General features: G+C 54.5%; 1 protein-coding gene across 2 annotated transcripts in view; it reads right to left on the reverse strand.

Annotated features, from left to right (window-relative positions):
• The window catches only part of LOC309577505 (gamma-aminobutyric acid receptor subunit beta-4), a gene marked incomplete at both ends in the record, with an annotated part of 70,238 nt that extends 55,594 nt beyond the window's left edge, over positions 1–14,644 (reverse strand). For both annotated transcript variants that reach the window (XM_082289601.1, XM_082289600.1), the window contains 2 exons: positions 10,688–10,776; positions 14,565–14,644. In XM_082289601.1, coding sequence (XP_082145727.1) covers positions 10,688–10,776; positions 14,565–14,644 — 169 coding nt within the window. The remainder of the gene's footprint in view (positions 1–10,687; positions 10,777–14,564) is intronic.
• Positions 14,645–14,986: the final 342 nt, after the last annotated feature.

The following is a 14,986-nucleotide window of genomic DNA, read 5'->3' on the forward strand; positions in this document are numbered from 1 at the left end:
TGGAAAGATCTGCTGGCCAGAAAAACCCATCCTGGCTCTGCAGCACAGAGCTGTGGAAGAGGAAGGGACACTTTGGTGCTCTCCCAGCTCAGCTGACTGTCCCAAATGCGAGCACGGGGTGACCAAGTGTCACAGGAACCAAGGCAGCCACCCTACATCTTCCACTGCTCTTGGGCTGTGCCACAGATAAAAGCCCACCGTGGCTTTTAGTGGCTGAAATGGCTCTGCAGGCTCAGAGTGGAGCCTCACGTGGGGACAGGGAAGGCTCTGGTGTCCCCTCCTGCTGACAGCCCGTGGGGGATTCACTAGAGGAGCACAAGAGTAAAGCTGAAAGCAGTGCAATAGCCAGGGCACCCTTCCCGGTTTTCCTGCTCTATGACATGATCACACACAGTAAATATATTTTCTGCCACATACATAAAGGGGTTCTTTAAACATTCTGCCAATGATCAAAGTCACAAAATTTCAGGTGTTCTGGAAGGGGGTGTTGAGGAAAGTCCTTCTGCTTCACCCATCAGAAGGGGAGCTATTTGTGGCCAAGATTAACGCCCATTAATTAAGAGCCTTTCCTATGTCTATACCACGGCATTTCTCCACACCAACAAGTGGGCTCACCTGCCTGCTCCCTGTGGGGATTCCACAGGACACCACATTGCAGGAAAGGGCACACCTTGGTGACCAAGCAACGGACCAGAGCTCTGGAGGTGCTTAGGTCTGTTCTCACAAGTAAAGAGAATAGCAGGAAGCAGAGCTTCCCAGTGCCATGCTGTGGGTTTTTGCCATCACTCCCAAAAAACTGCCCCCTCTTGGTGTCCCCGAGGTGTAAAATGGCCCCAGTGGTGGCCCATCCTCCCCCAGGTGGTGGGGAAGATTTGTTAGTCAATATTTGCACAGCACAGGAGCCTTGCTGCTATCTGTCGCACAGAGCCCCTAATACCACCCGAGAACAAATTATATTTGTGCATAATCAACATCCCATCCCGCTCAGCCCTGATTTGAGATTCCTTTTTGGCGAGTGATGATGTCCAGGGCACAGAGAGCACAGCTTGATTTGCAGAGCCCAGGCTGAGCTGGCAGAGCTGGCAGGTAGAAATATCTTGTTTTGACTGGTAAACTGAGCAAGTTTGACATGGAAACCACTGAGGGAGAATAAATATGGAACAACAAGATGTAATTTTACAGAGTCTCTCTTCCTACTAGAACTACACTCGGAGCTATCCCAGAGCTGAACTAAGAGGTCCCGAGGTCTAGGGAGGGGAATTCTGGACACGGTAGGTTGGGCTCACCCCTGTCACAAGCATGGACATCTCTGAGAGCACAATTATTTAACAGCAGCATTCCTGCAGGACTGCAAAGAACAGGAGAAACAGGAAGGGGAGAGGGGAAAGATAAGAGGAGGAAAAGAGTTTTTAGCTGTGACACAGAAGCAAGGATAAATGCCACAGCCAGAAAAACAGCCTATAGGAACAGCAGGATCAGTGCTTCCCAGCCCAGCCTGAAATTCCCACTCTGCTCAGAGCAAACATCCCAGGGGGAAGGGACAAGAGCTCTGCTTCCTTCCCTTTCATGGGAACAGGATCAATCCCTGGATCTCCAGAAAACCTGTTCAGCTGACCGTTGTGTTCATCCTCCAGGGCTCCACCATCCACCACTGCCCTTTCTCACCCACGTGATGTGAATTCCTCTGAAGGACCTTGTGCCTTCATTAAGCACCTCGTTTGTCTTGTCCACCTTTCTGGTCATGCTTTAACAAGTGCATGATATTTCACATGAAATATCAAGACGTAAAAACCTCCAGCAAGGGCTCTCTGCAAGAATGGATTTTACAAACCAAGCACTGTCAGTACCACCAAAAAAAACCTTCTTACATCCAGCCAGCCTGACACTGTAGCAGCCTCCAACGTTTTTTTCTTTGAACCAGACATAGGTGAGAAAAGTGACGTGCACACACAGAGTCTCTTTCACACAGCAGTAAAACTACAGCACGTTCCTTGGCTTTTATATTTCGTGTTATATGGATTAAAAATATTTCTCTGCCTAACTGGGATACTGGGAGTCTTAGCAAATGAACGATGCAGGTATGTAAAGCTGCTCTGATGAACAGCTCCAGGGCGGTGGAAATATATTTTGAGTAACCAAAAGGACTTCTTCTAATGGATTTTACACTCCTTTCACATCTTGCTTTCAGTGGCAGCCCCTCGAAGGCAAGTTTCCTGGCAGGAGTAATCTCAGAAATGGTGAGTGTTACGTTGATGTTTGTCAACGAGGAAGATGGGTCCAGGTGATGTGGCAAACATCCTCCAGACTGGCTGTAAATAACAATCTGCTTTTAGGCAGTTAATTAATTAAGAAGTATTGGAATTATTCTGTCTAATCAGTTACTCGAATGCATTGCATCTTGCTGTAAAAATTTATGACTAAGGGTAGAGGCAAAATTCCTGGAATAAAAGCTTAGTTAAAACGATGATGACATCTTGGTTTTAAGAGACATCTTTGCCATGGACTGCTCCAGCAGGGCTGGAAAGCAGCTGTGTCAGGGCCTGAGCAGAGCTGCAGGGAGACACTGCACCAGCCAAGGGGGAAAAGGAAGCAGAAGGGCAACCAGATGCATTTATCCCACACAGGCGTGGACATAAGCATGAGAATCAACACCTCCAGTTGCAGTGGAAGGACATTGGAATGGATGACAGCAAAACTTCGTGTTCCCCACTGAGCACCAAATGCTGAAAACCAGGAAGAGCTCTGTGGCAGGCACACAGCTTGCCCAGTAACCCAAGGCCAATTTGACTCTGGGCTGAGACTCAGGGGAACTCATCTCCGTTGCTGTCTTCTCCCAAAACTGCCTCCACTGCTCTGTGCCAGAGATTCCTGTCTCGGAAGGAGGATAATAAGTGTGGCCACACACGAATGCACAAGTGTGTCCAACATGCAGCAAGAGGTTCACAAGCTCTGTCACACGGGAGGAAGGGACTTGTCTAATATCCTAAAACTTTAGTGCCCTCAAGAACCAAATCGTGAAGAAAACAAAATGGATGAAGGTTAGATGGAAGGATGCCCACTGCTGAATGGACGTTGTGGAGCCAGTTCTTAATTAAACTGTCCACAGCATCCCTGCTCATTCCCTTCCCTTGATTGATAGAGGCTGGATTTGCAGCAGGGCAGCGCTGACAGTGGGGTCCCTGCCTGCCCTGCAGTGAGCCAGGGGGAAGCCCACAGGAAAGGGAAGATGTTTTTGTGGCTGAGCCCTGTTCTTCAGGACTGGATGTGGCACAGGGTTCCTGTGTGCTCCATCCTCCCCGAGTCACCCAAAGCTCACGGATTTCGGTGAACTCTGTGTGTCTCTCTTGGGGAGCTGGGGCTGAGCGCTCACAGCTGTGGCTGAAATCAACAGGAGCGATGCTTTGACCAGGCAGAGCCTGGCCCCAGTGCTGCTGAGCATCCTGGAAAATCACATTTTCACTGGGCAGCCCTCAGCAGGAGATACCTTTGTCTTCTCGGGGGGGAGGTGTGAACATGCTCCTGCTGTACTGGTGTGCTTCACAGCAGTTATAAAAGCAGCTGATGCTGTGTGGACAGCAGGTCTGAGCACAGAGCAGCCAGCAAAGCACAAGTCCAAGATGGATTTTGGCTGCTCAGTCACAGGTTTGCATGAGACAATCACCTCAACCCACCCTAATCACCTGCTGTGGCCACCTCAGCTGTCCCCACTGCCATGCTCCCAGCCTGTCCCCCTCTGGAATGAAGGGAATGAGAAACCCCAGCTCCATGTGTAAATGGCACCTCTGGTGTGCTCTGTAGGGCTGCTCAGGAGGAAGCAACTGTTGGACCTTGCCTCCTGATGCACCCTCACAAATACAGATCCCTGGAGAAACCCCAGTCCTGGCTTTTCTGAAGCCTTGTGTGTCTGACTTTACAGCCTCCGAGTCCTTTTCACAGAACGTATTTGGTATAAAAAGAGCAAAGTGAAAAAAATAGAAATTCCGTCATGTGGCAATGTGTTAACATCCACATATGTCCCAAGAAGGACGGGATCCTTTCATTTCCTGCCACTTCAGTTAATGAAGTAAGACACAACAGCAGGAGGTTGTCATCTTCCTTCTGGATTAGCCCTAGAGAGGACGTGACCCATGGTCTGGAGCCAGAAGTCACATAAACTGGGGAGGAATGAGGGCTGCACAGCTGCAGCCAGTTTTACTGACCAAGAATGGCCTTTTCTCAATATTCTTTACTCAGGAAGGACAGGGGGACTGCTGACAGCCCTAGCAGGTATCCACCTTCCCTTTGGCCTTGGGTGACACTGAGGTTTACAGACTTTCCAGACAGCTTCTGTCTCTCCTTCTCCAATTAAATCCTTTCCCGAGCCTGATCCATGATTACCCCTCTGCTTTCAAACCCAGAGCTGCTCTTCTGCCCAGCCACGTTATGGGGGCAGAAGGGCGACATTTCCTGGTGGAGTCAGGCTCTGGGAAGTGCAGCATTTCAGGTTCACCCCGTGCCCAACTTTGGGTAGGGAAGGAGCTGTCCCTGGTAGGACAAGAGCCTTTCCTGCTAAATCTCAATTCCCTGCCCCAAAAGAGCTGGCTCAAGGCATCTCAGAAGCAAAAGGAAAATTGAATCTGGCTGCTCTGAGATTTAAACATTTTTTTTTGCCACAGAAGAGGAGGGGAAGAGGGCTGGAAAGCTGAGAACTAGAGCCTAGAAAGGCAGGTGAGCAGCTCCTGTGGCACCCCAGACAGACAGCCCAGGACCAGCCCCCACTGCCCTCTTCCAGCCCCACACCCTGGTCCTTCTGCAGCAGCATCACTGCTCTGGGGTGCTGCTTCACACCCCAGAGCAGCCCTTGTACCAGGTCTGGTGGCCCAGTGACCCACCTGCTCCACATGCACAGGGGCCAGCCCTGCTGTAGGCGCCGCCAGTTTCATCCCCCAGCATTTTAGGACAGGAAAAAAAAAACCAGCATGTACACGCCTTGGCTTGTTCTCAGAAATTTGTGAATCATTTTTCCTGAGATTTCCCCCCCTCCCCTTCCAAAGTCCAAAGCAAGCTAGCGGCCTGGAAAAAACCACCACCCGACACGCAGTGGGAAACAGGGACGTTTTCGGGAAGACTTTACCAATACCACCAGCCTTGACCATGGAAGACACCAAATTCCCTTTCCTTCCAGCACAGGACCACTAAGAGCAGCTGTTTCCCAGGCACACAGGGCTGGTGGGCCAGGGAAATAACACAAGCCCCCCCATCCCCTGCTGCATCCGTGCCAGCCGGCGCAGCCCCGCCAGTTTTGGAGCCCTGAACCACTGACGATGCTTCACTGCAACACTTTATGCATCAGCAATCATTTATTTTTACAGTTCTGGGTTTCAAGTGATGCTGTTACACAGGGAAAGGCTGAGGATTTCACCCCCAGCTCCGCTGAATTTGAAGTGACCTTTGAGGGAGGAATACTGGGGAATAAACAGGACATGGGAGCAGGGCTGGGTCCCCAGGAGGGTGGAGGTGTGATGGAGCAGGGAGGAGCTGAGAGCAGGAGGGGCAGGGGACAGGAAGGAGGAAAGCCAAGATGTTGCAGCTAAGGAGGGTTTTGGTTGTCCCAAATGAGGGCAATGAGAGCTGGGAAGCCAGGTCCATGACACAGAGCCGATGAGGAGCAGGACACAGGCTCATTTCAACCCAAGACCCCTCAAGTGCTAATTTTCTTTAGGGAAGTTTGAATTAAAAATGGGGCAGGGAAAGCTGCTGGACCCACAGGCACGAAAACCCAGGATTTACTGTGCAATCCCAAGGGCTTCACGGTCATTCTGTTTTCACCAGGCATTTCCAGACACTTGCACCCCCCCAGGAGAAACACCAGGAACCCTGCACTCCAGGAGGGCTGGCAGCACGGAGCAGAGAATGCCCTCACCTTGCTTTTGGCTACCAAGATCTGCAAATGATGCTGGAAAACCATAAAGAAACATCTGCTTGAAACTCTTGCAAAGTTTTGGGCTGGAAATGTTGCACCAACATCGAGCAGCTGAGTCACGAGCTCAAGTGGGATCTTCCTGCCATTCCTTCACTGCCTTCTCTACCCTGGGGCAATATGATCTTAGTTTGCTTTCTTTTGCTTTTTTTTTTCTTCCTTTTTTTCTCCTATGGAACTAATGCTTCTGAAAGTGAGTGCCTAAGAGCACTTACAAGAGCCAGGGCGCTGCTCTGAAAGCTCCCCGCCTCCCCTACCCGTGGCTCTGCAATGATTCCCAGACATTATCTGCAACATCCCCTGCTCACCCAGCCCTAAATCATGAGCATCCTGCTTGCCTCGTGGTGTAATTAGCGTGCTACACAAATCACCCCCCAGAGTGTCCATCCCTCAGGGCCATCTGGATGGCTCCCACCTGTGAGTTCATGTCCCTGTCAGAACGTTGTCCTGTCCCAAAGACCAAAAGGCCTCTCTCTGCGTTGTTGCTGCTCTTGCAGTACCAGGACAAAGATCTCCCTCTTGGAGGCCTGGCTGCATCGTGCTCCTCCCTGCAAATCCCTCCTGGAGGATGTTCCAGATCCCTGCCACAACCCTGGCCAGACCCTGTGGACTTGCTTTGCCATGACTCTGTCCTGTCCCTTCAGTCCCAGGCCCTCTCCTGTATCAGCCCTGTGGTCCCTGCATGTCCCACCCTGGCACTGTCCCACATCTCTCCAGCCTGGTGTGACACTCAGGGCTTGGGGAATGTAGAAACCTGAGAGAGGCCTGTCCCTCAGGCTGCTCCCACCTAACCAGGGTAGCTTTCTGCTGGAGTTGCTCCCAGATTTCTCCACCATCTCCACGCAGCTCCAGCTTTCCCCTTTGGTGTCCCCCCACTGAGCCCAGCTCCCCAGGTGAGCACATGGCACTCATTGCCACGGCACCAGCCCCGAGAGCCGACCTGCTCATCGGCCTAATGGGTTTCCAAGGGGGTGGGGGAGAGGGAGGAGAGCAAGTGGCTGATGCTTCTCAGCCACTCAGCTCAGCCCAGAGCTAACGAGGCATCTCAAAATTAAAAAGTGAACTGCAATCCCCAGCAGGTCTGTCCTCCTTTTGGCATTAGGCGGAGTTCTCTTTCTCTTTCTCAAAAAAAAAAAAAAAAAAAGAAAGAGGACTGGGGAGCCGTGAGTTGTGTTTGGAGCTGTGGAAGCATCCTGGGCAGGGTGGGGGTGCTGGGATGGGCCTTGGGGCTCTCTCAGGAAGAGTGTGAGGGGCAAGAACTGCCTCACCATGGCAAAGGATGCATGGGAACAGGCTTTTCCACGTGCCTTCTCATCCAAAGGAACCCAGTTCCTCCTGCTCTACAGGCAGCAGCCACGGGTGAATGGAGGAGGCACCCCAGGACGGGCAGGTGGGACACTGTGCTCAAGGCTGGCAGGGTGGGCACAGAGCAGGGTGGCTGCCACTGATGTGGGGCAGGATGGCAAGAAGGAAACAACACTGCTGCAGGAGGAAAACATGGGGAAAGCAAGCAGGGAAGAGCAGGGAAGGGAGGAAGAGAAGCCAGACTGATTTATCGCTTTTGTGGGTTGCATTTCTCATGTGGGAATCTGTCTGGGAAGGACCCTGCTGTGCCCACACCTCTGGGGAGCCCAGCACGGGCTGCTGTGACCTTCCTGCCCCCAGCACCTCATCCTTGAGCCACAGAGAGCTGAAGGCTCTGCATTAGGGGCACAGCTCACCCTGGCTCACGGGCAGCTGAGTGGCAGCTGCTTTGTTCCAGTCCCCTCCACTCGGGCAGACAGCTGCCTGTCCAGCCAGACCCTCTGGTCACTGCTGGCCAGCCCTGAGACAGCTCTGTGACATTCCTCCAGGGCACACGGCTCCCAGCAGGACCTGCCACCCTTCCGAGGTGCTGCCTTGGCCATTCCCAGCTCGTGCTAACTGGTGTTCCCAGGATGGGAGCACAGGTGGGTGGTGGGATTGTCTCCCCCAGCAGAGAGGGCTTACACACATTTTGCCCAGCTGGAAGGCAGAGGAGGGGTGGCAGGACAGTCCAGGTGGAGCACAAGGCTGGAGAACTGGATACTGGAACTGGAGCTCAGCCCAGTCCCACACGTCCCTGGGAGACAGCAGGGCTGCACACACACGGGTTCCAGGGCTTTGCCCAAACCGTGCCTCTTCCATAGAATCACAGAGCATCCTGAGCTGGAAGGGACCCACAAGGATCATCCAACTCCTGTCCCTGCCCAGGACACCCAACAATCCCACCCTGTCCTTGAGAGCATTGTCCAAGTGCTCCTGGAGCTCTGGCAGCCTTGGGACCATGCCCATTTCCTGGGGAGGCTGTTCCAGGTCCCAGTCACCCTCTGGGGGAAGAACCTTTTCCTAATATCCAAGCCAAGCCTCCCCTGACACAGCTCAGGCTGTTCCTGTGGGTCCTACCTCTGTGCCAGCTGCACACAATTTATTGGGGAGAACTTCACCCTCTCCACAGCAGGACTATGGATGAACCGGGAGCCACACAGACACCTCCTGGCATGATCCCACTGGATTTCTCCTAGAAATGGGTTTGATCCAAAATTCCAGAGGGCTGGTGAGCTCTGGGTACAGCAGTGGTACAAGGAAACTTCCACCCCTTTCCCCTGGGCTAATAACATCAATGATCTCCAGCTTCCAAACCCTTGTGTCAGCCCAGCTGGAAATGCTGCAGGAATTTTGCCTGGATAAGCTTGTCCTCAGGGGGAGGGAGCCAGGAATGCTGATAGTTCGGGCATCCCTGCACCACAAGCACCAAAGGTGCTCCCCACCAGGACCTTGCTCTTGTGAGCCAAGGGAAGGACAAGAAAGGGTGAAGGGCAACAGCGAGGCCGTTACAGGGAAGGGATTTATGGTCATAATTCTGTCTCTTTGCTTGAGTGAGGAGAAATGCAGCTTGTGCTTTGGGAATTCAGAGTAAAATCAAATAAAACGCCACGGTTGCCCAGCCCCATCCATTCTGCAGCCCGGGAGGACGCGGCGCCTGCCGAGCCCAGCCCGAGCACCGCACAGACCTGGCAGGGTCAGCAGAGCCGCCTGCGCCGAGCCCCGCACCGAAGGAAGGGCTGGACCCTGTCCTGGATGCCCTGGGGACCTGGAATCAGGGAACAGAACCTGCTGGACCCCCAGGCCAGTGCTCCCCTCTGCTCCGTGGCTCTGCGGAGCCAGCTCACCTCCTGCTTCACTGTATCATAATCAGCGCCGTGGCTTTACACCGTGGTTCTCTTCCAGTTTTATGTCATCTCCACAGTTCTCCCCCTCATAAAATGTGACTGCACCAATTTCTGTGATCAGGGCTGGCCAGGTAGTAGGGATATTTCAGAGCCTTTAAATCAAAGCCAGCCATATCCCACGTTCAAAGGAGAGAGGGAAGAGGGGGAACCCCTGTTTGCCTGCAGAATGCTGCACCCAGAGTGTCTCCCCACTGCAGTGGGGTGACCTTCCAGGTGCTCCTGAGCACCACGGAGAGATGGGCATCATCTTCCCCAGCTCAGAGCCCTCCCTGGTGCCCCCAGGCAGCACTTGGTGCTGCCACCTGAAAACCCCTGTTCCACCACAGGGTAGAATAAGGAGATGAGGACAGTGGGGATGGTGTTTGTGGGGATGGAAGGGAGTCTCTGCTGAAGGGTACGGGGTGGTCAGTGCATGGGGCAGGTCTGGGGGAGGTACAGGGAAATCAGAGGTTTCGAGGATAGGTGGATTTATTCATGGGAAACTGCAATACACTGGGGTGCATCCAAAACCTGATGAAATCAGTGAGGCTGTTCCTCCACTCCCAGCTTCTAGGAGCTATGGATCAGCCCTGTTGGGTGAAAAGTCCTCCTTTGAACCACCAAATATTTGGCCTCTCTTCTCCTAGAGGCACGAGCCTGTTTCCCATCAGTCCTATGGAGAGGGACACCTCGGTGTGCAGCTGTCCTCCTGTGGGCTGAACATCCCTCAACCCCACACATCTCCTCACGAGGAGGAAATAGCATTGCCCAAAAACTACCTAAAACAGCCAAGCTTGGCAGGTTGAGATCAGAAGTCCTCAATCCCCCTCCCTGTGCAGTCAGCTGTGCCTCTCCACTGAAGAAATGGACCTCAACCGGACCTGGGAACATGGCAGCACCCAAAGGTTTTCCACGTTTCATCTCCACCAGGCCTTTGTGGTTCTCCTGTTTGCTCACAGGAGCCAAGAGAGGAATTGCAGATCCTTGCACCTCCTACGGAATGGCAGTCAGGCCACCAGCTCCCCAGGGAATATTTTATCCCACACTGTTGCTGAGGGGGCAGCCTTGCAGGCCAACCAACAGCCCCACCAGCAATCACCTGGACCCTCTGCAGGGAAAAGAGCCAAAATATGTGGCATTGGGAGCAGAAATGGAGGAAGGATGACTTGTTGGCTGTGATGGAGGAAAGCTTGGACTCAAGGAAGAGCTGAGTGTCTCTGCTGTGGCAAAATATCCCCAGAAACGTCACACCACGGACACCCGAGCTGTCTGCAGAGATGGGTGATGCTGGAAGGAGAGGAGCCAGTGAGGGGAGAAGGAAAAGCAGGAGGGGTGAAAGAAATGGGAGGGAGAAGGCAACAAGGACGTGAGGGCTGGGGTTGAAGAGGTCTGGTGGGAGCACTCCCTGGGGTCTGTGCGTGCTGTGAGTGGCCGAGGTGCCAGCACAGACACACAGAGCAGCCCCTGCCCCGCTGCCCGCCGCCGGCCCTCTCCGTACCTCCAAAGTCAGGCCTGAGGCGGACGTCATAGCCCTTCAGCAGTTTGTCCACAATCTCTTTCACCACAGAAATATTTCCAGTGGAGGGGCTGAAAGACAAAAGAAGAGAGTCCTCGTCATCCCGTGTGGCACCAGGCACCTCAGCATCCTTCAGAGCACCTCAGCCATGGGCAGAGCCTCTCTGCTTTCTCTCTCACTCGTGTTTTCTGTCCTTGGCACAGCTCTCAGCCCCCCCAGCTTCCCACAAGCCCCACACAGGCCCCTACCAGGGCCCCTAAGCCATCCTGGGAGGTGACTCAGAAGTCTCAGCAGTGTTCTGGCTCCTCTTCTGCAGCTCACCCCGACTCCAGGGTACCCCAAGCCCCATCCCTTGCTACTCCCTCTGGTGTAGGCACCCCAGGGGTCCGCCTGCTGCCCCCCTCAATGAGCACACTCTCTCTGGCCACTGACCCACACACCTGGGGGCTTCACTGTGCCCTGCCCACAGAGGGGTGCACAGACATGCACAGGCAGAAATTGTCCTTTCTGTCCCCCTGGGCTGTGTGTGGGGCAGCTGCAGCCTCTCTCTCGCAGGTCTCACTCCCCTTCCTCAGCCACACTGGGCTCTTGCTCTGGGTCTTATATCACCCAGCACAGACCTGGCATGTCCCAAGGTCCCCACTACACAAGTGGCCCCCAGCAGGCACCCTGCACTGTCACACACCCCAGTGCCTCTGCTTCTCACTGCATCCAGGGGTTTCTTCAGATTATTGAAGCAAACGAGGAAACAATGCTCCTTTTTTTTCCTGTGGCCTCAATATACAGCTGATCTTTGCCGTGTAAAAATTCAGTTTCTGTCACTCAGCATCACCGTGACTTCTTAGCAACGCAGATCAAGAGGCAGAGACAGGGAAGGGGAGTCCATCTTTCCCTCTGTGTGCCAGAGCAGCAATCCTTTCCCTCCCAACCCTTTAACCTGCACACAGAGGGGGGCAGATGTCCTCCCTGACACCAATCCAGCCATCACAGCGAGAAGGGAGTTCCTTCTAAAATCAGCCCAAGAGCCAAACCAAAACTGAAGGTGGGAAACCAGAAAGCAGGGCATGCTAAAAACATTGGACCTATTCAGTGCAGCGGGGTAGATCAGGTTTTCTGCCTGAATAGCCAGCCTCTGTGCCACCCTCGTCCCCTGCTTTGCATGAGAATGCAGACCCTGCCACTGACAACTGCTGCTCTTTGCAGTCACCCACCACAACAGCATGTCTCCCTGTCAACACCGCCTCCCACATCCATCCAAGTCAACCTGGAAAGCTGCACCACGGCACTGCCTCTGCCTGGCCGGACAGCGGGGCTGGCATGTCCGTGTGTCTGCACACAGAGACAGACAGACAGACAGGTGTGCTCTCCTGGCTGCACGGAGGGTGTAGGGACTCCCTGCCGGTGCACACAGACACACAGACACGGGAGAGCACTGGGTGCAGCTACAGAACGTGCACAGATGTGTGTGACCACATCCCAGCCAGGGGCTGGAGGTGACTGGAGGTGACTGGAGGTGATGGTGGGTGCAGACCTTGCTCTGCTGGGTTGTGATGAGGCACTGGGCTGTGGACACGATTTATGAGGAACACAGAAGTGAGCGTTTGTGGGTGCCTGAGGCTGGGTTCCCCGGTGCCCAGACTCTCCCTAGGGGTGTGGGTGGAGGTGTGTAGGACCCCCTGGGAGCCTGGGCATGTCTCAGGGCTCTGGATGTGCAGGGATTTCTCGACAGGACAAGGATGTGCAGATGTGAGACAGCACTCAGGCCTGGCTCTGGTGCATGGACAACCAACGAGCCCTTGTGCTGGCAGGGGAAGGGGGCTGAGCTCCAGTCCTGAGCATGCTGCTGAGAGTGGTACAGCTCCTCCTTGCACGGCTTTGATCACTGGGAAAAGGCCAGAGAGGTGTGTGCAGGTGGGCATTTTCAGAACACCCTGTCCAGGCTTGCAAGGTCTGCTTGCGCCTGAGGATTTCCTTGCAGGTGTGTGAGGTTTTGCAGCATGCAAAACACAGTCCTGTCACTGAGAGTGTGCACCAGCATTTGTTCACCTCTAGACAGCCATTCCTAGGTACACAGATTTCCGTAGTCGTAATATGGACACTGTGCATTTCTCAAGGGATTTAGACACCTCTGTTTGGCTTCCTACAGGGCATAAACTCAGGAATCTGCGTTACCCCCTTAATATAGGCAGGGAAATTGAAGTAGAGACAGTAAACAATGTGTCAGGGGCCCTGCAGGAAGGGGCAGAGTGGGAAGAGGGCTATGGGGACTCTTTCCTCCTCATCAGCTACAAGTTGGCCTAGTGAGGGAATAAACCGACATCATGATTAAGGACAAGGTCTTTTCCTTCCCAGTGCTCCCTTTGATCCAAAAAGCCGCATCCCTCCCACTGAGGAGGCGAGCCGTGCATTTGCCCAGCTGTGGGCGAGCAGCTGCATGTCAGTGCTATTCCTGGCAAATGTGGGTCTGCATCCGCTCAGGGAGCACGTACAGCCAGCCTGTGAACTGAATTCCGGAGTGCTGTGTCCCTGATTCTGTGTCAGTGGGCATGTGCTTTGCATATCCACGTACACTTGCAGCCAAACATCTCCATACCAGCACCCCGTGCTGCTGGCTGGGGTGTGTAGGAGTAGCTGGAGGCTCGTGCACATGGAGAGTGTTTTGTCTCCGAGCTGTGCACGGATACACACGCAGACTACGGGTGAAAATCAGCCCTGGACACACAAACACACATGCAAGGGCACACGTCTGAGCAAAGGGGGTTGCCGTGGGCTTTAAATGTCACACATTTGCTTGGGCAGTGCCTGCGTGTGTGTCCCCGCACAGCGGGACCACGCATGAATGGTGTGGGCAAGGTGGGCGCGCGCCTGCGCGTGTGCGTGTTTATAACTATGGGAACACAAATCTGGGCATCCACAGCCCTGCAAGGACCTGCATGTGTGCGTCGGGAGCGCGCTGCTCCCCGTGCACGGCTGAGCAGGGAGACGCCGCAGCTCCCCCCCGCCAGCGCGCACGGACAAGCGCACCTGCCCGCAGGTGTGCGGAGGGAGGGAGGGCGAGCACAGCAGGCAGCGCTGCTCCCGTGTGGGAGAGCAGCGGAGGAGCGAGCAAACAGGTGTGCTCCGCACACCTTGGCCAGGCTGGATGGGCGCCCGCACCTCCGGAGCGCTGCGAGTGCTCCGGGCATGGCCCAGGAATAGCTGCAGCCTGAGCAGGCAGGGGATGGGTGCCAGCAGTGCCCCGGTGCCCCGCAGGGCAGGTGAAGCTGCGCGCTGTAGGTGTGGAGTGACACGCGGGCGGGCACGGATGGCTGCGCACACGCAGGGACGGATCCGGATGGATGGCACCCACGGAGGAGGGTGTTGCGTGCCATAAATCTGAGCGGAGGCACGGCCGTGGGCATCGCCCCCGGAGCTCCGCAGAGCCGGGGCTGTGGCACAGCGCAGCTCGCTCGGATGAGAGCGTTGGCTGCGTGTGCAGGCTCGGGCATGGCCAAGGCAGCCTGTGCCGGGTGCGTAGCGCAGCTCCGGGGCTCCGGCGGCTCCTGCGGGCACCATGTTCCCCAGCAAAACCCTTCGTTTGGCCATTTTCCCCCGGGTTGGGCAGGGGGACACACACACGCGCGCGCTGCGAGGTGGGCTCCGTCCGCAGAGTCTGCTCCACATCGCATGTATGAGCATCCCTCCTCCCCCGAGAAGGACAGGAGCTGGGGAATAACAATAGCAGACGGCAGGGGAAGCGATTTGGGGAAAGAACCCCCTCCCCTTTCCCACATCCAGATCGATGGAGAAAACCCCAAACAAGACAAGCAAGCGCTGTGCCAGCCCCCCTGTCCCTGCAGCCTGGGATCGCAATCCTTACCTTTGCGCACAGCAGGCGAGACAAAGAGCTGCTAAAGCAGAGACAATTCCACTCAATCTGTCTGCCTGAAATGTCCACATTTCCACAAAGACGAAGGATGAAAAAAAATCTTTGGAGGGGAGGGGAAGGAAAGATGGATCTTCTGAAATACCCCTCCAAAAAAAGGGGGGGAGGGAAAAAAGAAACCAACCCCCCCCCCAGTTAATGATTTCCTAGGGAAAAAGAATAATGACGAAAAACTAAAAAATGAGGGGGAAAAATACCCCCCCACTCCTTCAGTGCCAGTCAAAGAATTCGTTTCTTCTTCCTTTCAGCATCCTCTCAACAAGAGACATCCTCTGGCAATGGAGAAAATCCCAAGAGAAAGAAAAATAAAATGCCCCCAAAATGGGCTCAGCAAAACGTGAAATCGAATCTCACAG

The sequence above is a fragment of the Coloeus monedula genome, assembly GCF_965178545.1.
Source record: "Coloeus monedula genome assembly, chromosome: 12".
Classification (NCBI taxonomy): Eukaryota; Metazoa; Chordata; class Aves; order Passeriformes; family Corvidae; genus Coloeus; species Coloeus monedula.